General features: G+C 38.3%; 1 protein-coding gene and 1 pseudogene across 1 annotated transcript; both read left to right on the forward strand.

Moving 5' to 3' along the window:
* The first annotated feature begins 371 nt into the window (after positions 1 to 371).
* LOC122092346 (LOB domain-containing protein 1-like) lies at positions 372 to 2,111 on the forward strand. The gene is made up of 3 exons (XM_042662661.1): positions 372 to 830; positions 1,318 to 1,609; positions 2,038 to 2,111. Exons 1-3 carry the CDS (start codon positions 615 to 617, stop codon positions 2,109 to 2,111), a joined length of 582 nt encoding a protein of 193 aa, XP_042518595.1. The 5' UTR covers positions 372 to 614.
* A 6,497-nt stretch (positions 2,112 to 8,608) lies between these two features.
* On the forward strand, positions 8,609 to 9,119 carry LOC122090941 (annotated as a pseudogene).
* Positions 9,120 to 14,290: the final 5,171 nt, after the last annotated feature.

The following is a 14,290-nucleotide window of genomic DNA, read 5'->3' on the forward strand; positions in this document are numbered from 1 at the left end:
AGGGTGACATGGGGCCCTCCCTCACGATCAAAGCTATGGTGGTATAGTCGGTGAGATGGTGGCCGAGTGTCTGATCCCTTCTTAGGTTAAGCCTCATGGTTCGAGGGGACTGAGGATATAGGGTTCGATCCACCATTAGTTGACTATAGACCATCAGTAGATCATTGTGTATGTATTATGGTATATCAATAATAACTATCTGGACGAACCTTTCCGTACCAACTCAATCCACAAATAGAAAGACATGGAATTTGGAATAAAAGTTGTAGCCTTATAGTCTTTTCAGGACTTACATGCGTATCATGCATGGGAATTCTCAAACTTTGAATTGGAACATTCAAATCCAATCAAAGTGATGAGAACATGTGCTTTTTTCGGCGGGCATACTTGAAAATTTCACTTGAGACATGTTTTGCATAGGAGTGATGATATATGATGTATCTCACATTCAGCCTTAAGTTACTGCTATATAAACACTCCTATGCCTCTCTGGATCGATCTGGCTAAAACTGTCTAATCTTTGGTATCTTCAAAGGCCATAGCCCCAAACATTCACTTCATTTATTAAAAGGTTTCTTGATTGCATTTTTTTACATTGTCACCCCTAGAAAGATATGGATTCACAGGAAGCCCTCACTGCAGGTAGCCTCCCTCCTCATGATCAATCTCTTCCTCCTCACGTCATCCGACCTTGCGGTGCCTGTAAGACCCTCCGTCGACGATGCGTCCCAAGATGCGTCTTGGCACCATTCTTTCCCCCAAATCAACCCCTCAAGTTCATGGCTGTACACAGAGTATTTGGAGCCAGTAACGTGGTCAAGTTGTTGCAGGTAATTATACTAATACTACTTCTACTACTACATGGGGTTGCAATTTGATCTCCTTGGAGTTAACCTTAATGCCTAGTGGTTACGAGTTCTCTTTATCCTTTGTATTTTCTTCGGATTTCTTCTTAACTAGTCTTTGGCTGTAGGGATACCTTGTTGGTTTTATTTTATTTTTTCTATTAACTTAATAAAAATAAAAAAACTCATCATCAAATATTCAATATGATTCCACAAGACCTATTTTCCTTCGAGTAAGAGATTCTAGCCAATTGAAAGGATCTTCTTATCAATCCGGAGATCATTTCGAATCCATTAGTAATGAAGATTTGAAATATCACACATTGATCAATTCAAGAGAGATTCAACAACTAAAAGAAAGATTGGCTACTACCTGGGTTGCAGCTAAGTTTCGATCATTAATTTTGAGAGTCAAAAGAATTCTTGGGCTTCGTTGAATATATAAATCATTCATAAAAAAAAGCTGATGCAGGAACTTCCTGAGAATCAAAAAGCTGAAGCAGTGGATAGCTTGGTCTACGAGGCGGTGGCGAGGATTAAAGATCCAGTGCATGGGTGTGCAGGTGAAGTTTGCCAACTGAAGAAGGTTGTGAGACAGCTCCAGTTGCAGTTGGCTACTGTAGAGTCCCAACTTCTGATCAACAAACAATACCAGCAAGAGAGCTTCTCATGTGACAACAACTCATTGATATGCATGGAGAGGGAAGAAGCTCAACAACAACAACCCACGTTCCAACAACCCTTACTTGATGACTTCATGTTAGGTACAACAAGCTTCCAGATTTGTGACTGCTTATCATGCAACAACTCATTCTTTCCTTCTAATACCACAAATTTTTCAGGGATGTAGAAACTAGTTACTCCTATATTAAGTTTTAGTCTAAAATTTTTAAGGTAATAAAGAAAATAAAATGTAGACCAGGGGGTGTTTTATAAAAACTGAGTAAGGACTCATGATATTTGAGAAAGGCAAAGGTATATAGAATTTAAATTGATACTGACTCTTATGTGAGACTAACAATAATATCCTTGAAAAGCAAGTAGCTCATTCCACCCCACCCCACCCCACCCCAATCCAATCATGAAGATAATGTATTTCATTATCAACCCAAAGATACATGGGATTTCTCACTATTCATGGTTTTCTTTTCTTTTTTGTTTTTTTTTTTTCTTTTTTTTTTAAACCTCGTAGGGGCTGTTGATGGACTAAAGGGAGGCGAGGCGGGCGGGGGGGGGCTCACTGGGAAGTATAAAAAGGTTTTCTGATCAATCTGCATAGGATATGCCAGTGGTTTCTATCCCTCTCTCTCTCTCCTTTTCGTCCTCTGTATGTGAATCATTGTGCCGTCTCTTGCATATCTTACTCTGCTTGCGTAGAGAAACCTCTTCATGACCTTAATTATATGCTTCTCAAAAATGATACTAACATGACAACCTTCTGGACACCAACGAAAGTTAATCAACTAGCAACATTTATGTTTTACAGGGGGTGTGTGTGATATATTCTTCTGCATGAATCAAAGCTTCTCTATTCCTCTTTGTGCACAAAAATGGAAAATTTAGGACCATCTCCAAACTCACCCTTCTTAGGACCCTACATTTGCAGGACATACTTTAATGTTTCCAATGCAATAATTCTGAAAACAAATCTTGGTATTCATTCATCTCAATTGGAGCAAATTCTTGTCTATTTTCAGGCTTGCACTATGTCTAAACAGTAATTTTTTGGGAAGTGTGTCCATTAAAACCAATAATTGATGTATTAAATTCATTTAATTATGCATGATAAAAACGAATTAGATTATCCTTAGATTTTCACCTAGAAGTGTTCATTGTTAGAGACGGGATTGACCATTCCGTCCACACTGTCGTTACATTGCGTGATCTCTGGAATGATGAATCCAAGACACAAGTGTGAGAGTGGACATATGTGTGTGCATTACACTATATCACTTGAGACTGTTAAATAGAACATTGTCAGATGACTAAAAGCAATATTCTCATCTGTAAATTATTGGTCTTCCTAACCTTAGAGGTTTTTATCATAGTTGTCATAAATTATGGATTTTGGTGTACCAACAATTGATATTTTTCGAATTATATCTAAGAATGGTTAAGGTATTTTGATATTCGAGAAAGGAAAAGGTAATTACAAATTTAAATTGACACTGATCCTTGTGTGAGAACAATTCGTTGGTCTTATAATAATATCCTCGAAAAAGCTGGTTTGCCCTTTGTTGAGGCCCCATCTCTCCCTGGTGAGATTTATGTGGTCTTGAATGTGACAACCTAACTGACTCATTTTCATGATGGATTGATTCTTCTCAAGAAATTGTTCCATCTAAAGTTGTGCATATGGATCGAGTGATTCCTTTTATTACTTCAAAGAATTTTCATAGGATTTGGGTGTTTCCTCTCAAAAATCAAAGGGGGAAAAACTCCAACTTAGTTCTGTCAAGTTTTCGCACTCCTCAGACGGCTAGAGTAACTAGGAGTAGGCACTAGTGATTGATTGTTTTGGAATGTTTTATTTTGTTGATGAAAAAGTAGAAGCAGTATACGGTTGGTAGGGATGCTGTCCTTTCGATCATTCCTCGTTGTCATCTAGGCCGGATCTCTCAAGTTGGCCCAAGTGTCTTGGCTATTTTTAGGTTGCCTTTGTCCTTTCCCCTGGCCCCTCCTCTAAAGGGCCTTTTTCTGTTTTGTATTTTGCTTTGATTAGTTTTGTTGGTGATGAATTTCTTATTCACATAAAAAAATAAAAAATAAAAAATAAATTGAGAAAAAGCAAGTAGTTGATTTCCCCTCCCACACACGCCCCCCCCCCCCCCCCCCCAAAAAAAATCAACAAATATTTATGAAAATGTATGATTGATTTTGCAAAATGACTTCCAGAACCCCACACCAACCCAATCATGAAGATTATATATTTTATAATCAATCCGAAGCTACAAGGGATATCTCCTTTACAAAAGAATGGAGCAATCCCTGAGTTACTTTGAATGTTAGACGACAAATCCACTTTATGCATGTGGTTTCATTTTCCTTTTTTCCTTCTCTCATTTGGGGGGTGAGAGGAAAGGGTTGGTCGATTGGTGGAAGGAAAGGTTTAATAAGAAGTCAACTTAAGGAAAATTGTTCTCTAAGCAATCGGCAAAGGGATATATGCTAGCAGTTTTTATCTCTATCTATCTCCTCTCTAGCCCTTGTATATGAACTGTTGTGCCCTCTTGCATATCTTGCTTTGCTTGCTTAAAGAATCCTTTCCTTAGTTGTCATGTTACTAGATTGATGGGGGGAGAGGTGCATGTGAGATTTTCCTTTTTTTTTTTTTTATTATTATTATTTTAATGAATCAAAGTTTCTCAATGCCTCTTTGGGCAGAAAATGCCGAAGTTTAAGACTACCTCCAAAGAGTTCAATGGATCTTCATGTAAGGGACTCTCAATTCATTTACGCTAGAATCTTGACACATCTTTATCTTTCAACGGAATAGTTAAGCAGTTAATTAAATTGTCTAAATATCTCAAGGTTTAAATAAATTAAGAATCCCCAACAAGAATGGAAAGTATGTTATCCTTTGAGTTTCCCCGGTAATATCATTCCTATTAAAACGTTGACAAGTTGACACTTGTTAAGCCCTTGATCGAACGATAACTACCCATTATCCTATTTTCAGTGGGTACTCTGATTACCCCAATTACATAGCCAACATGGAATCATCAAGCTCTACGGTAATAAGGTCTCAAAGTGTTCCAAAACAGAGACCCGAGTTTGACAAATCACGTTCAACTGAGAGTTTTATGCTCAAGGGTTCGGGGATACAGGATCAAGTGCCCAAAGGGCTTCAGTACATGCAAATTTCAAGAGCAAAGTATACCCTGGCTCCGGCCGGTTGGATAGATTAGGAATGCCAATTCATGGTGATTCATGCTTCAATGGGGTATACACCTGCAACAGATACTTGAACTGTTTATGTGTGCATCAATATTTTGTGCTTGGTGTTTAGTTTCTTCCTCTTGTGACCCATGGAAACACTTTTAGTTTGCTTTTATTTTATTTAAATATATATGTAGAGGGTTTTGTATCATTATCGCTCAGTGTTATAAAGTTGTAGATTTTGGTTCCACATTGGGATTTGCGATGGGAAGGGTAGGGTTCAAAGGAACAGTTCATTTGTTTGTGAAGGTCACATTCCATTCTATCATAAGCTTGAAGTTTGGGGAGAATAACATAAAACAATATGGGATATTAAAAGAGAAGAAATTTAGATAGAAGAGGGTACAGGTTCATGGAAGCTGGTTATGCATCTCAAAACCTCGATTTAAAATTGAACCAATCATCTCTTTCCTTCTCTTTCTCTCTCACTCTCACATTGCTATGCCATGTATACTCTTGTCTAGATATTTACAGTGCTGAATTGGATGCTGATGAATAAGATAGACTTAGAAAACTCAAGGGATAAGTTTGTAGCATTAATATTCATGGGGATGCCTTTTTTATAAACGATAGTGCTTCCCATTCTTTGATACAGAATTTAATTAAATATCAAGCTAAAACACTTTTTTACTACTTTTCTTCTATAGTCAGATAATTTAAAAGCTAAAACATTGTCATCATTTAAGACTAGCTGCCAAATACTCGTCCAGTGGTCAAGAAAATAATAATAATAAAAAAAGGTAATCTATGGCATTTTTTTAGATGTGTTGGTAATTTGTTTCTCGAGATAGTTCAGGTCTAATCCGCATAAGGTTGTTGGCCAAAGGCCTTTTTTTTTGGGGGGGGGTCAAAATGGGTTTGAGTAACCCTAAATGTCTTCAATCGTTAGATTTGAAGTGTACAGGTGCCGTAAACACAGTGAAAATTAGGTGATTAAGAATTAGAGAGGAGTCGGATCCGAAAGAACCATGTGAGTCTGGTGTAAACAACATTAGTGCACGAGAGCATCTTTAGCGCAGAATGTAGACAGCCTCTTTCATGCCCACCTGTGTCTAGGAGTAGGCAAAACCAAAGGGGCAAGGCTCTTTTCCCTATTTTCATTATGTGTCTTACTCTTTTATCTTTTGCCTTTTGAAAAAAGAAGTTTAATTCCTTCTTCACGAGGCCTAATTACTCCCCTCTAGTCCTCTCTCACCTTCCTCTTCTATGCGTCTCAGTTCGATTCAGTTTGATTTCTAGGGTAAAACTTCTCCGTTGGAACCGAATCGAATCAAACTGAATTTACTATTAAAAAAAAAAAAAATGAAGCATAAAGTAGTAGGAACAATCCCATTTAAATCTTTGTCTGATGCCTGATCAGGAAGAGACATTGACAAGTAAATCACAGTTTGATCTCAATCTAGAGGAGGTTTATAAATAGTGTATCGCAATAAAGATATTTTTAATTTTGATTTAAAGAATGCAACTGATCGTTGTTTGTTGCATTTTAATTTATACAGTTTTCAAACACTCTTTGGACCATCGTTGGCCTCAGCAGTGACAAATTCGACCTTAGGCGTTAACATCACCCTTTATTTAGATTGTGTCCTAAGAGTATAGGTTGGCTCCTAGCTCTATCTTGGCAAGCATATCCTGCTCTCAAGGAGGAATGGGGTCGGAGCTATGGTCTGGTGGTTGACAAGCCAATCTAGGAGGCGACTGGACTGAAATGCCTTCATTGAATGATCCATATATATGGGCTGAGCCATCAAATGCCTTCCTTAACCCCTTCTTTATATGAAGCTGCCATGAAGGAGCTCAAAGATGGTGCTAATACCAATCCTTGATGTTAGTACAGGAGGGTTACAAGCACGGAATTGGAAACGGATAGGTAAAGATTGATACCTATTCGATCCCAATCCCGATCCAGATCCACCAGAATTTGTCCAGATCAGACAAGAATACCCTTGGTTTTCATTTAAAAATATATTTTTTTTTACCTTTTCACCCTTCGTCCATATTAATAACAAATATCGTATAGGCTATGAATCAGGATCAATCAATGTCAATATTAATCCAATTCCATTCTTCCAACCATGGCTCTGAGTGGTCTCCTGCACGCCATAATTGAAACCCTAATAACCCTCTCTGAGTCACAAAATTATGGTAGCCCATTTATATCCATGCTTAGACAAATTCATCAGTTATTTCACCACATCCTTTACCATTACTCACCTTCCAAGTTCCAACAATTGTCAACAAAGGAAGAACCATAGAGAAGACCAAGTTGGAGAGAGAGAGAGGAAGGGGACCCCTCTTTTGGCTTATATTGGTCTTGGGGAGAAGACTAACATATGGTTGGAACTCCTTGCTATCCTCAGAGCAATCTCCATATGCATGGAAAATAACATGATGGAGATTTCAATCCAGTCTGATTCCAAGGTGGCTGTAGGCATGTTAAATGGAGAAATTATTGAGAGGCCATGGGAAACTAGAGCTATTAAAAGCAAGATTTTGCACACCTCAAGTGTCTTATCCAGAAGAATTCAAGCATATTTGGAGGGAGGTAAATAAGCCTTCTGATTACCTGGCTTCTATGGCTACATCTCAGGCAGAGACTATTATTCAGCCTAATGATTTCCCTGATGGGCTGAATAATTTAGTGATGGAGGATTCACTCTTCAAGGTTTTCTATAGATTGTAATTTTTCTTTGTTTCTCTTTCGTCTATTTTGTAATGCAGGGTCTGCCTTGTTTCTCTAGGGGCTTCTTCTCCTCTTTTTAAGTCAGTCTAAAGGTGTTAGAGGCTGCCTTTTCTTGTTCTTTTTTCCACTTTTCTAATACATACACATACTTAGAGAGAGAGAGAGAGAGAGAGAGAGAGAGAGAAGCCACCTTAGCAATATGACGCTTTCAAATAGGTAGGAGAGATTTTTGGATTTAGAGTTCAGAAGAATAAATACAGAGAGAAGCTTTCACAAAGCTTAACTCGGTTGCAACTGGTCAGGTGGAAGGTTGGAACCTAAACTTGCATGCATGCATGCATAGCACTCCATGGGTGAACTCGACAATTTGGGGTCATCAGTTGCTTCTTGGACTCCTTGTGTGGAGTATGCGTCAAGAGTCGAGACATCAAACAAGAGGCAAGGTAGTCATGTCGCCCCCTTTCATCTAGGCACAAGACCACACGAGCAGGAATTGTTCTTCTCTTGTTTTTTAGTTTGAAATTTTTTTCACAATACCACCCTTAGAGAATGTCATTAATTAATGAAACACCTCATACATGACTGACAATTAGAATGTCATAAATTAATAAAACACCCCATACGGTACTGACAATTAGAACCAGACCTCCTACCGTCAGTCCATCAGTCTCCGTTAGAAAATATCTATTAAGATATGACATCAAGTGACTAATATTTTTTTTAAATACCAAAATACCCTCATAAAACTTGAACTACCAAGTATGCCCTTGGCCTAACTACTATTATCTTTTCCTTCCTTTTCCTTCTTCCCCAAATCAAAAACTAATAGCACTGCCCTATCTTCATCACCATTGTTGCTGCCGCAGATATCCTTAGCGGAGTTTGTGTTATATCCTTCATGAACATAGGGTTTCTTCATCGCATAACTCCACCTTTGATTCTTTGGTTGTCACACTCGCATGTCGCACACAGACACGGAGACAAACCAGCTGAGAGGTCAACATTTCGGTTAGTTTTCTTGCGTTGAAACTTGGAGAAAGTACCACATAAATCAAAGTTTTCATTGCTTTCAATTTCTCTCTCTCTCTCTCTCTCTCTCTCTCTCTCTCTCTCTCTCTCTCTCTATCGTCCTTTATTTTCAAGTTACAACTCTGTTTTCTCATTTGGTTCTTGGGTTTGTCCGCCTTGCTACATTGTTGGCAGCGGTAGGGTTAAGTAGTTAATCCCAATTGGAAGCAAATAGCTGCTGCGAATTATGGTTTCGTTGAAGGTGGAAGAATGGGGCACACAAATATTTGGAACTCTCATGCCAAGACCTATGGCCCTGGATCTCTTACCTGTCGAGTTGTGTAGGAATCCACATGGGTTGATCCAGAAGTATGGACTGATGTGTTGCAGGCAGTGCTTTCGTAGGAACACCAAGGAAACTGGCTTCATTAAGTAACGTTGAAGAATGATTTGTTTTGTTTGGCTTTCATGGCGAGTCTCTGAATTTGGAGTAGCGGTAGATTGTTTTCCCTTTTATATCTCTTGCAAGCAAAGATTGGAAGAGAGAGTTAGAGGATTGGAGATTTCGTAGGACATGAAGAGCGATGGGAAAAAGAGGGAAAAAATATGGGAGAGACCGGAGGCTAGAAATCAAAGGGGATAGAGAGAAATCAGGGAAAAAAATCGTCTGCAATTCTTATCTCATACAATTCCGTGCAATACCACCTTCAGGGAGTGACACGTGTATTGATTCCAATGCAATGGTCCATATCTGATTTAAATGCCTCTTCACTGATTTAATGTTTTGTTAGTTGTAGCAGATCTGGACCATTGTATTGGTATCAATACACGTGTCACCGCCTAAAGGTGGTATTGCACGGAATTGTACGAGATCGGAATTGCAGACGATTTCAACCCAGAAATCAGAGATGGGGTACAGAGAAAGAACAGAGCTAATGTTCCTTCCTTTACAACCGCTGCGATTCTTCTCAATGGTTGACAAAGGTGGTAGGTAGTAGGTAGTAGGTAGTAGATCGTCACCACTCCTTCGGCAGAACTCCTATTCAATTTGTGATGATACGGTGCACCTCCAAAACCTTTTTCTTCGTTTTTCTTTCCCAAAACGAAGAACTAAAACAGCTGGTTTTTCTTCTTCGACCACGAAATGGATCTCTATATGAATTGATCTTAGAACCAATGGATGACAAAACCCAAAACAGATTGAGGGCAGAGGATCCGCCATAGAAGGGTTAGGGTAGTTTAGGTTGGATTATGTGCTATAGGAAAAAAGGTAAAATAGTCATTTTACTTCATAGTAATAATATGAAATCTTTGAGAAGGAAGTGAAAACTCTGGAAACGTTTTAATTGGAGAAGGAAGAAACATTGGCTAAGGAAATAGTCCATGCAAAATCAGAATCATTGAGAAGTAACCTCGCACAAACCTTAGCCGAGATGAAAGGAAACCCTAATCTCAGATCTTTGGGAGTCGGTTTATGCTTGGGTGTTCTCCCTACAGCCTAAGGTGCTGGTCTCCTCTTCCAATTCAAGATTGTTGAATTTTTTGTGTTCGATAAATTTCTTGTGTGTTGGATTTGGTTGTTTTGTGTTCTTTTTTGGCTCCCAACCATGTCCGACCCTCCCATCTCTTGGGAGGTTAGGCCCCCAGATCCTTCATCATCTATTGTTGGCAATTGGGCTGCTTCATTTTCCTCGGTTGTTGCTAATGTTCTATCTGTTCGTCCTGCGATGGTATCTATTAAGAACCCATTCTCTCATCTTGGATCACTGGCAATTTTTTTCTCTAATGAGGAAGTGGAACTATTTGAATTTCCATTCCAATATTCATTGATTCCTTAGTGTTCTTATGGAAGACCATCAACATTTGATGTTAAAAGCTTCTTGCAATCGAATTTCCACCTGAACGCTGATGTGGGTGTGACTAGTCTGGATCAACGACACCTTTTGCTTAGATTATTGTTAAGGTTTGGTTGAAAGAACATATTTTCATCAAGGGGTTTTTGGTTCGGTTATTCAAGTGGTCCAGAAACTTCAAGGCAAGATCTGAATCTCCGATAGTGCCGGTTCGGGTTTCTTTCCCGAACCTCCCAGTGAATTTTTACGAAGGAAATTATTTCTTATCAGTTGCAAGAGCGGTTGGAAAAGTTTTGAAGGTTGATAGTACGACATCTGGTGCACACGAATGGTTGCCGCCAGGGCCTCTGTTGAGATTGATCTCCGTGAGAACCATCATGGTCATATCTGGATTGGTTGTGGTTCAACTGGTTTCTTCCAGAAGGTGGTCTATGAAAGAAAACCCTTATTTTGCTAGGTTTGCTTGAAGTTAGGACATGTGATTGACAACTGTCGTAAAAAGACTCAGGAATTGAATCACCAAGGTAAGGAGGCTACTGGTCCCACAATTCAAAATCAAGTGGTGACAACTATGGGTGGATGTGATAATGCTATGGTTGGCATTATCAGCGTTTAAGGTAGGGAAGGGGAAGGGAGACTATCTCCCCCGATTATTCGCTCCAATATTCCAGTTCATGAAACTAATCCTAATAATGGGATTGGAACTACTAGTATAGATCTGCATGTCCCAATTGATGTTGATCAATTGATCATATCTAATGTCTCCTCGAGCAATCGTTAGAGGCCCACTGGTAGACGTTTCAAGGTTTTCATAGAAGATATTGTAGAGGAAAATATTGAAGGCCTTGAGGAAGCTATAGATGTTCAACCAAACGAATCCGAAGATGGAGACAATGATTTACACATTTCTCTTTGTCCTACTCTTGTCCATAACGTTGATGACTCGAGGGTGCATTCTGGTTATGCTTTGCTAATTCCAATCAATGGAAAGTTAATTTTATGGAAAAAATCAAGGATGATTTGCTTCTAGTTGGACGTAGTGAGCAAATCTTGGATTGGAAGACAATTATTAAGGATTTAAAAAACTTCAGTGCTACTCTCAATACTTGGTTGGAGGAAACTTTCTCTAATTTTAAAGAGGACAACAAGGTTGGGATGGTTTATGTTGATATGTCTCTACCTCCTCCAGATACCCCAATTTGGAATGACAATCAAATTACTACTCCTAATAGCCATATTCCATGGAATAAATTTCTATCAGATTGTCGGATGACTAGGTCTATTGGCCCAAATAGTGATAAAACTGCCAGTCATTAATGAATCTTCTTTTTTGGAATATTAGAGGAATTGGAAATAAGCCGTCATGTAGGTGTCTAAAATCTATTATTTTATCTTCCAAAATCGACATGGTTGCTATTGTTGAGCCTAAAATTTCATTTTTAAAAGCACAATCTATCAAGAAGAAAATTGGGATGCGTGATTGTACTTCTAATGGTGTGGAGAGTGGAGATAGAATTTGGATTTTTTGGAAAGATTATATCCAGATTCAGGTTACAGAGGAACATGCTCAATTTATTTCTCTCAATTGCATGAATACAAATACTAATTGTAATTTTGTGGCTACATTTGCTTATGTTTTGTGTTCTTTGGTTGAAAGAAGATCGTTATGGGAAAAACTAATTGATTTTTTAAGTTCAGTTGCAATCCCATGGGCAATTTGCAGGGACTTTAATGTAATTTTATCCCCATCTGAAACAGTAAGAGGAAGGCCACCTTGTTCTCAGTCGATGAAAGAGTTTGAAAATTTTGTGGATGATGCCGCTTTGATTGATGCAGGTTATAATGATAATGCCTTTACTTGGACCAATAATCAAGGGGGAAATAATATTCTGATGGCTCGCTTGGATCGAATTTTTTATAATACTTTTCAGACAACCTAGTTTCAGCTTTCTCAAGTGCATCATCTTAATTGAACATGTTCTAACCATGCCCTATTATGGTTAGAGTTTTCGTCTTCCGTTGTCTCTAGAGTTTCTTCCTTTAAATTTCAGCAAATGTGGATTTTTCACCTTGATTTTAAGAGCATTGTGAAAGAGGTTTGGGCATCTTCTACGACTCGTTCACCTCTTTTTGTTCTTTACTCGAAGCTAAAAGTTCTTCGTATCAAGCTCAATGTTTGGAATAAAGATGTGTTTGAAAATATTCATCAAAATATTAGAAATGCCGAGGATGATGCTAGTCAAGTTGAGGCAGACTATGATTTAAATCCTTCAGATGCCAATGAAACTTGTTCTTTAGAGTGCCCACGATCACCTCCAGTGTACTCTGCTTCAAGAGAAAATTGGAAGCAAAAATCAAGAGTGAAACGGCTTCAGGAGGGGGAAAGGAATACCAAGTTCTTTCATGCCATGGTTAATACTAAAAGGAAAAAGAGAAAAATTAAAAAAATAAAAAATGATGAAAGTAATTGGATTCTTGGTGCAGATGGGGTACATGCCGAGGCAATATGCTACTTCTTTGATATTTTCTCATCTCAACCTCGTATCCTTGATGGCGATTTGCTTGAGTCTATTCCCACGTTGGTCTCTGCAGAGGACAATATGTATCTCTTTCAAGCTCCAACTATGGAAAAGATTAAAAAAGTTGTCTTCTCTCTATCTAAAGATAGCGCACCAGGGCTAGATGGTTTTTTGGGGCACTTCCTTACTTCTTGCTGGGATGTCATTAGCTATGATATGTGGGCGGCAATGAACGATTTCTTCTTGGGAGGTTTTTTTCCTAGAAGCTATACCTCGTCTCATCTCATTCACATTCCTAAAAAAAAAAACAACCCTGAGATAATGTTAGACTTCAAACTTATTAGTCTTTGTAATTTTTCCTATAAAATTATTGGTAAAATTATATCTACAAGATTGGCCACCATTCTCCCCTAGTTAATCTCTGAGGAGCAAGATGCATTTGTCCAAAGAAGATGTATCCATGATAATATAGCTTTAGTTCAAGAGGTTGTGCAGAATCTAACTAGAAAATCTAGAGGGGCCAATGTGGTTTTGAAATTAGATATGGCCAAGGTATATGACCGCATGGAATGGGATTTTATTTATAAAGTTCTAGAAAAATTTGGGTTCTCAAGAACATGGATTGGGTTGATCAAGAAAACTGTTGGTTCTCAGTGGTTATGGAAGGTGAGCCAAAAATTTATTTTAAATCTACCAGAGGTCTCCGTTAAGGTGCTCCATGGTCTCCCACTTGATTCATTCTTGCAGAAGAAGTTCTTAGCAAAGGGATTAAAAAGCTATTTGCGGAGGGTTATGCAACATATTATCATCTTCCTAGAAGATGCCCAGACATCTCACACAGCCTATTTACCGATGATACTATTATATTTATAAGAGGATCGAAGTCTTCTTTGAAGCAGATCATGAGATTTATAACAGGAATGAAAATGTCTCTGGCCAACTGGTGAATAGACATAAAAACTGTTATATTATTAGTTTCAAAACTTCGGCAACTTGTATAAGAATTCTAGGAGAAATTACAGGGTTTGTGAGGAATTCTCTGCCTATAATATACTTGAGAGCACCTCCCTACACTGGTAGACTAAAAGTTTGTTTTTTTATGATATTCTTGCTAAAATGAGACACAAGGTGGCAGGCTGAAAAAGAAAACTATTATTCGCAGACAATAGGCTAGTTCTTCTCAAGCATGTGATTTTCTCCATACCAATTCACATCCTTGTAAGTTTGGATATCCCAAAATTGATTTTGCAAAGTTTTTACAGTATTTGTGTAGATTTTTTATGGGGTTCTTTTGAATTTGAAAAGCACCATCACTGGGTGGACTGGCACAAGATTTGTAGACCTTGAGATGAAGGAGGACTTGGAAATTATTTATTAAATGATATTAGTACATTTATGCGATTGAAAGGTCTGTGGTGTAATATTTCAGAAAATTATATTTGG

Source organism: Macadamia integrifolia, chromosome 10 (assembly GCF_013358625.1).
Source record: "Macadamia integrifolia cultivar HAES 741 chromosome 10, SCU_Mint_v3, whole genome shotgun sequence".
NCBI lineage: Eukaryota > Viridiplantae > Streptophyta > Magnoliopsida > Proteales > Proteaceae > Macadamia > Macadamia integrifolia.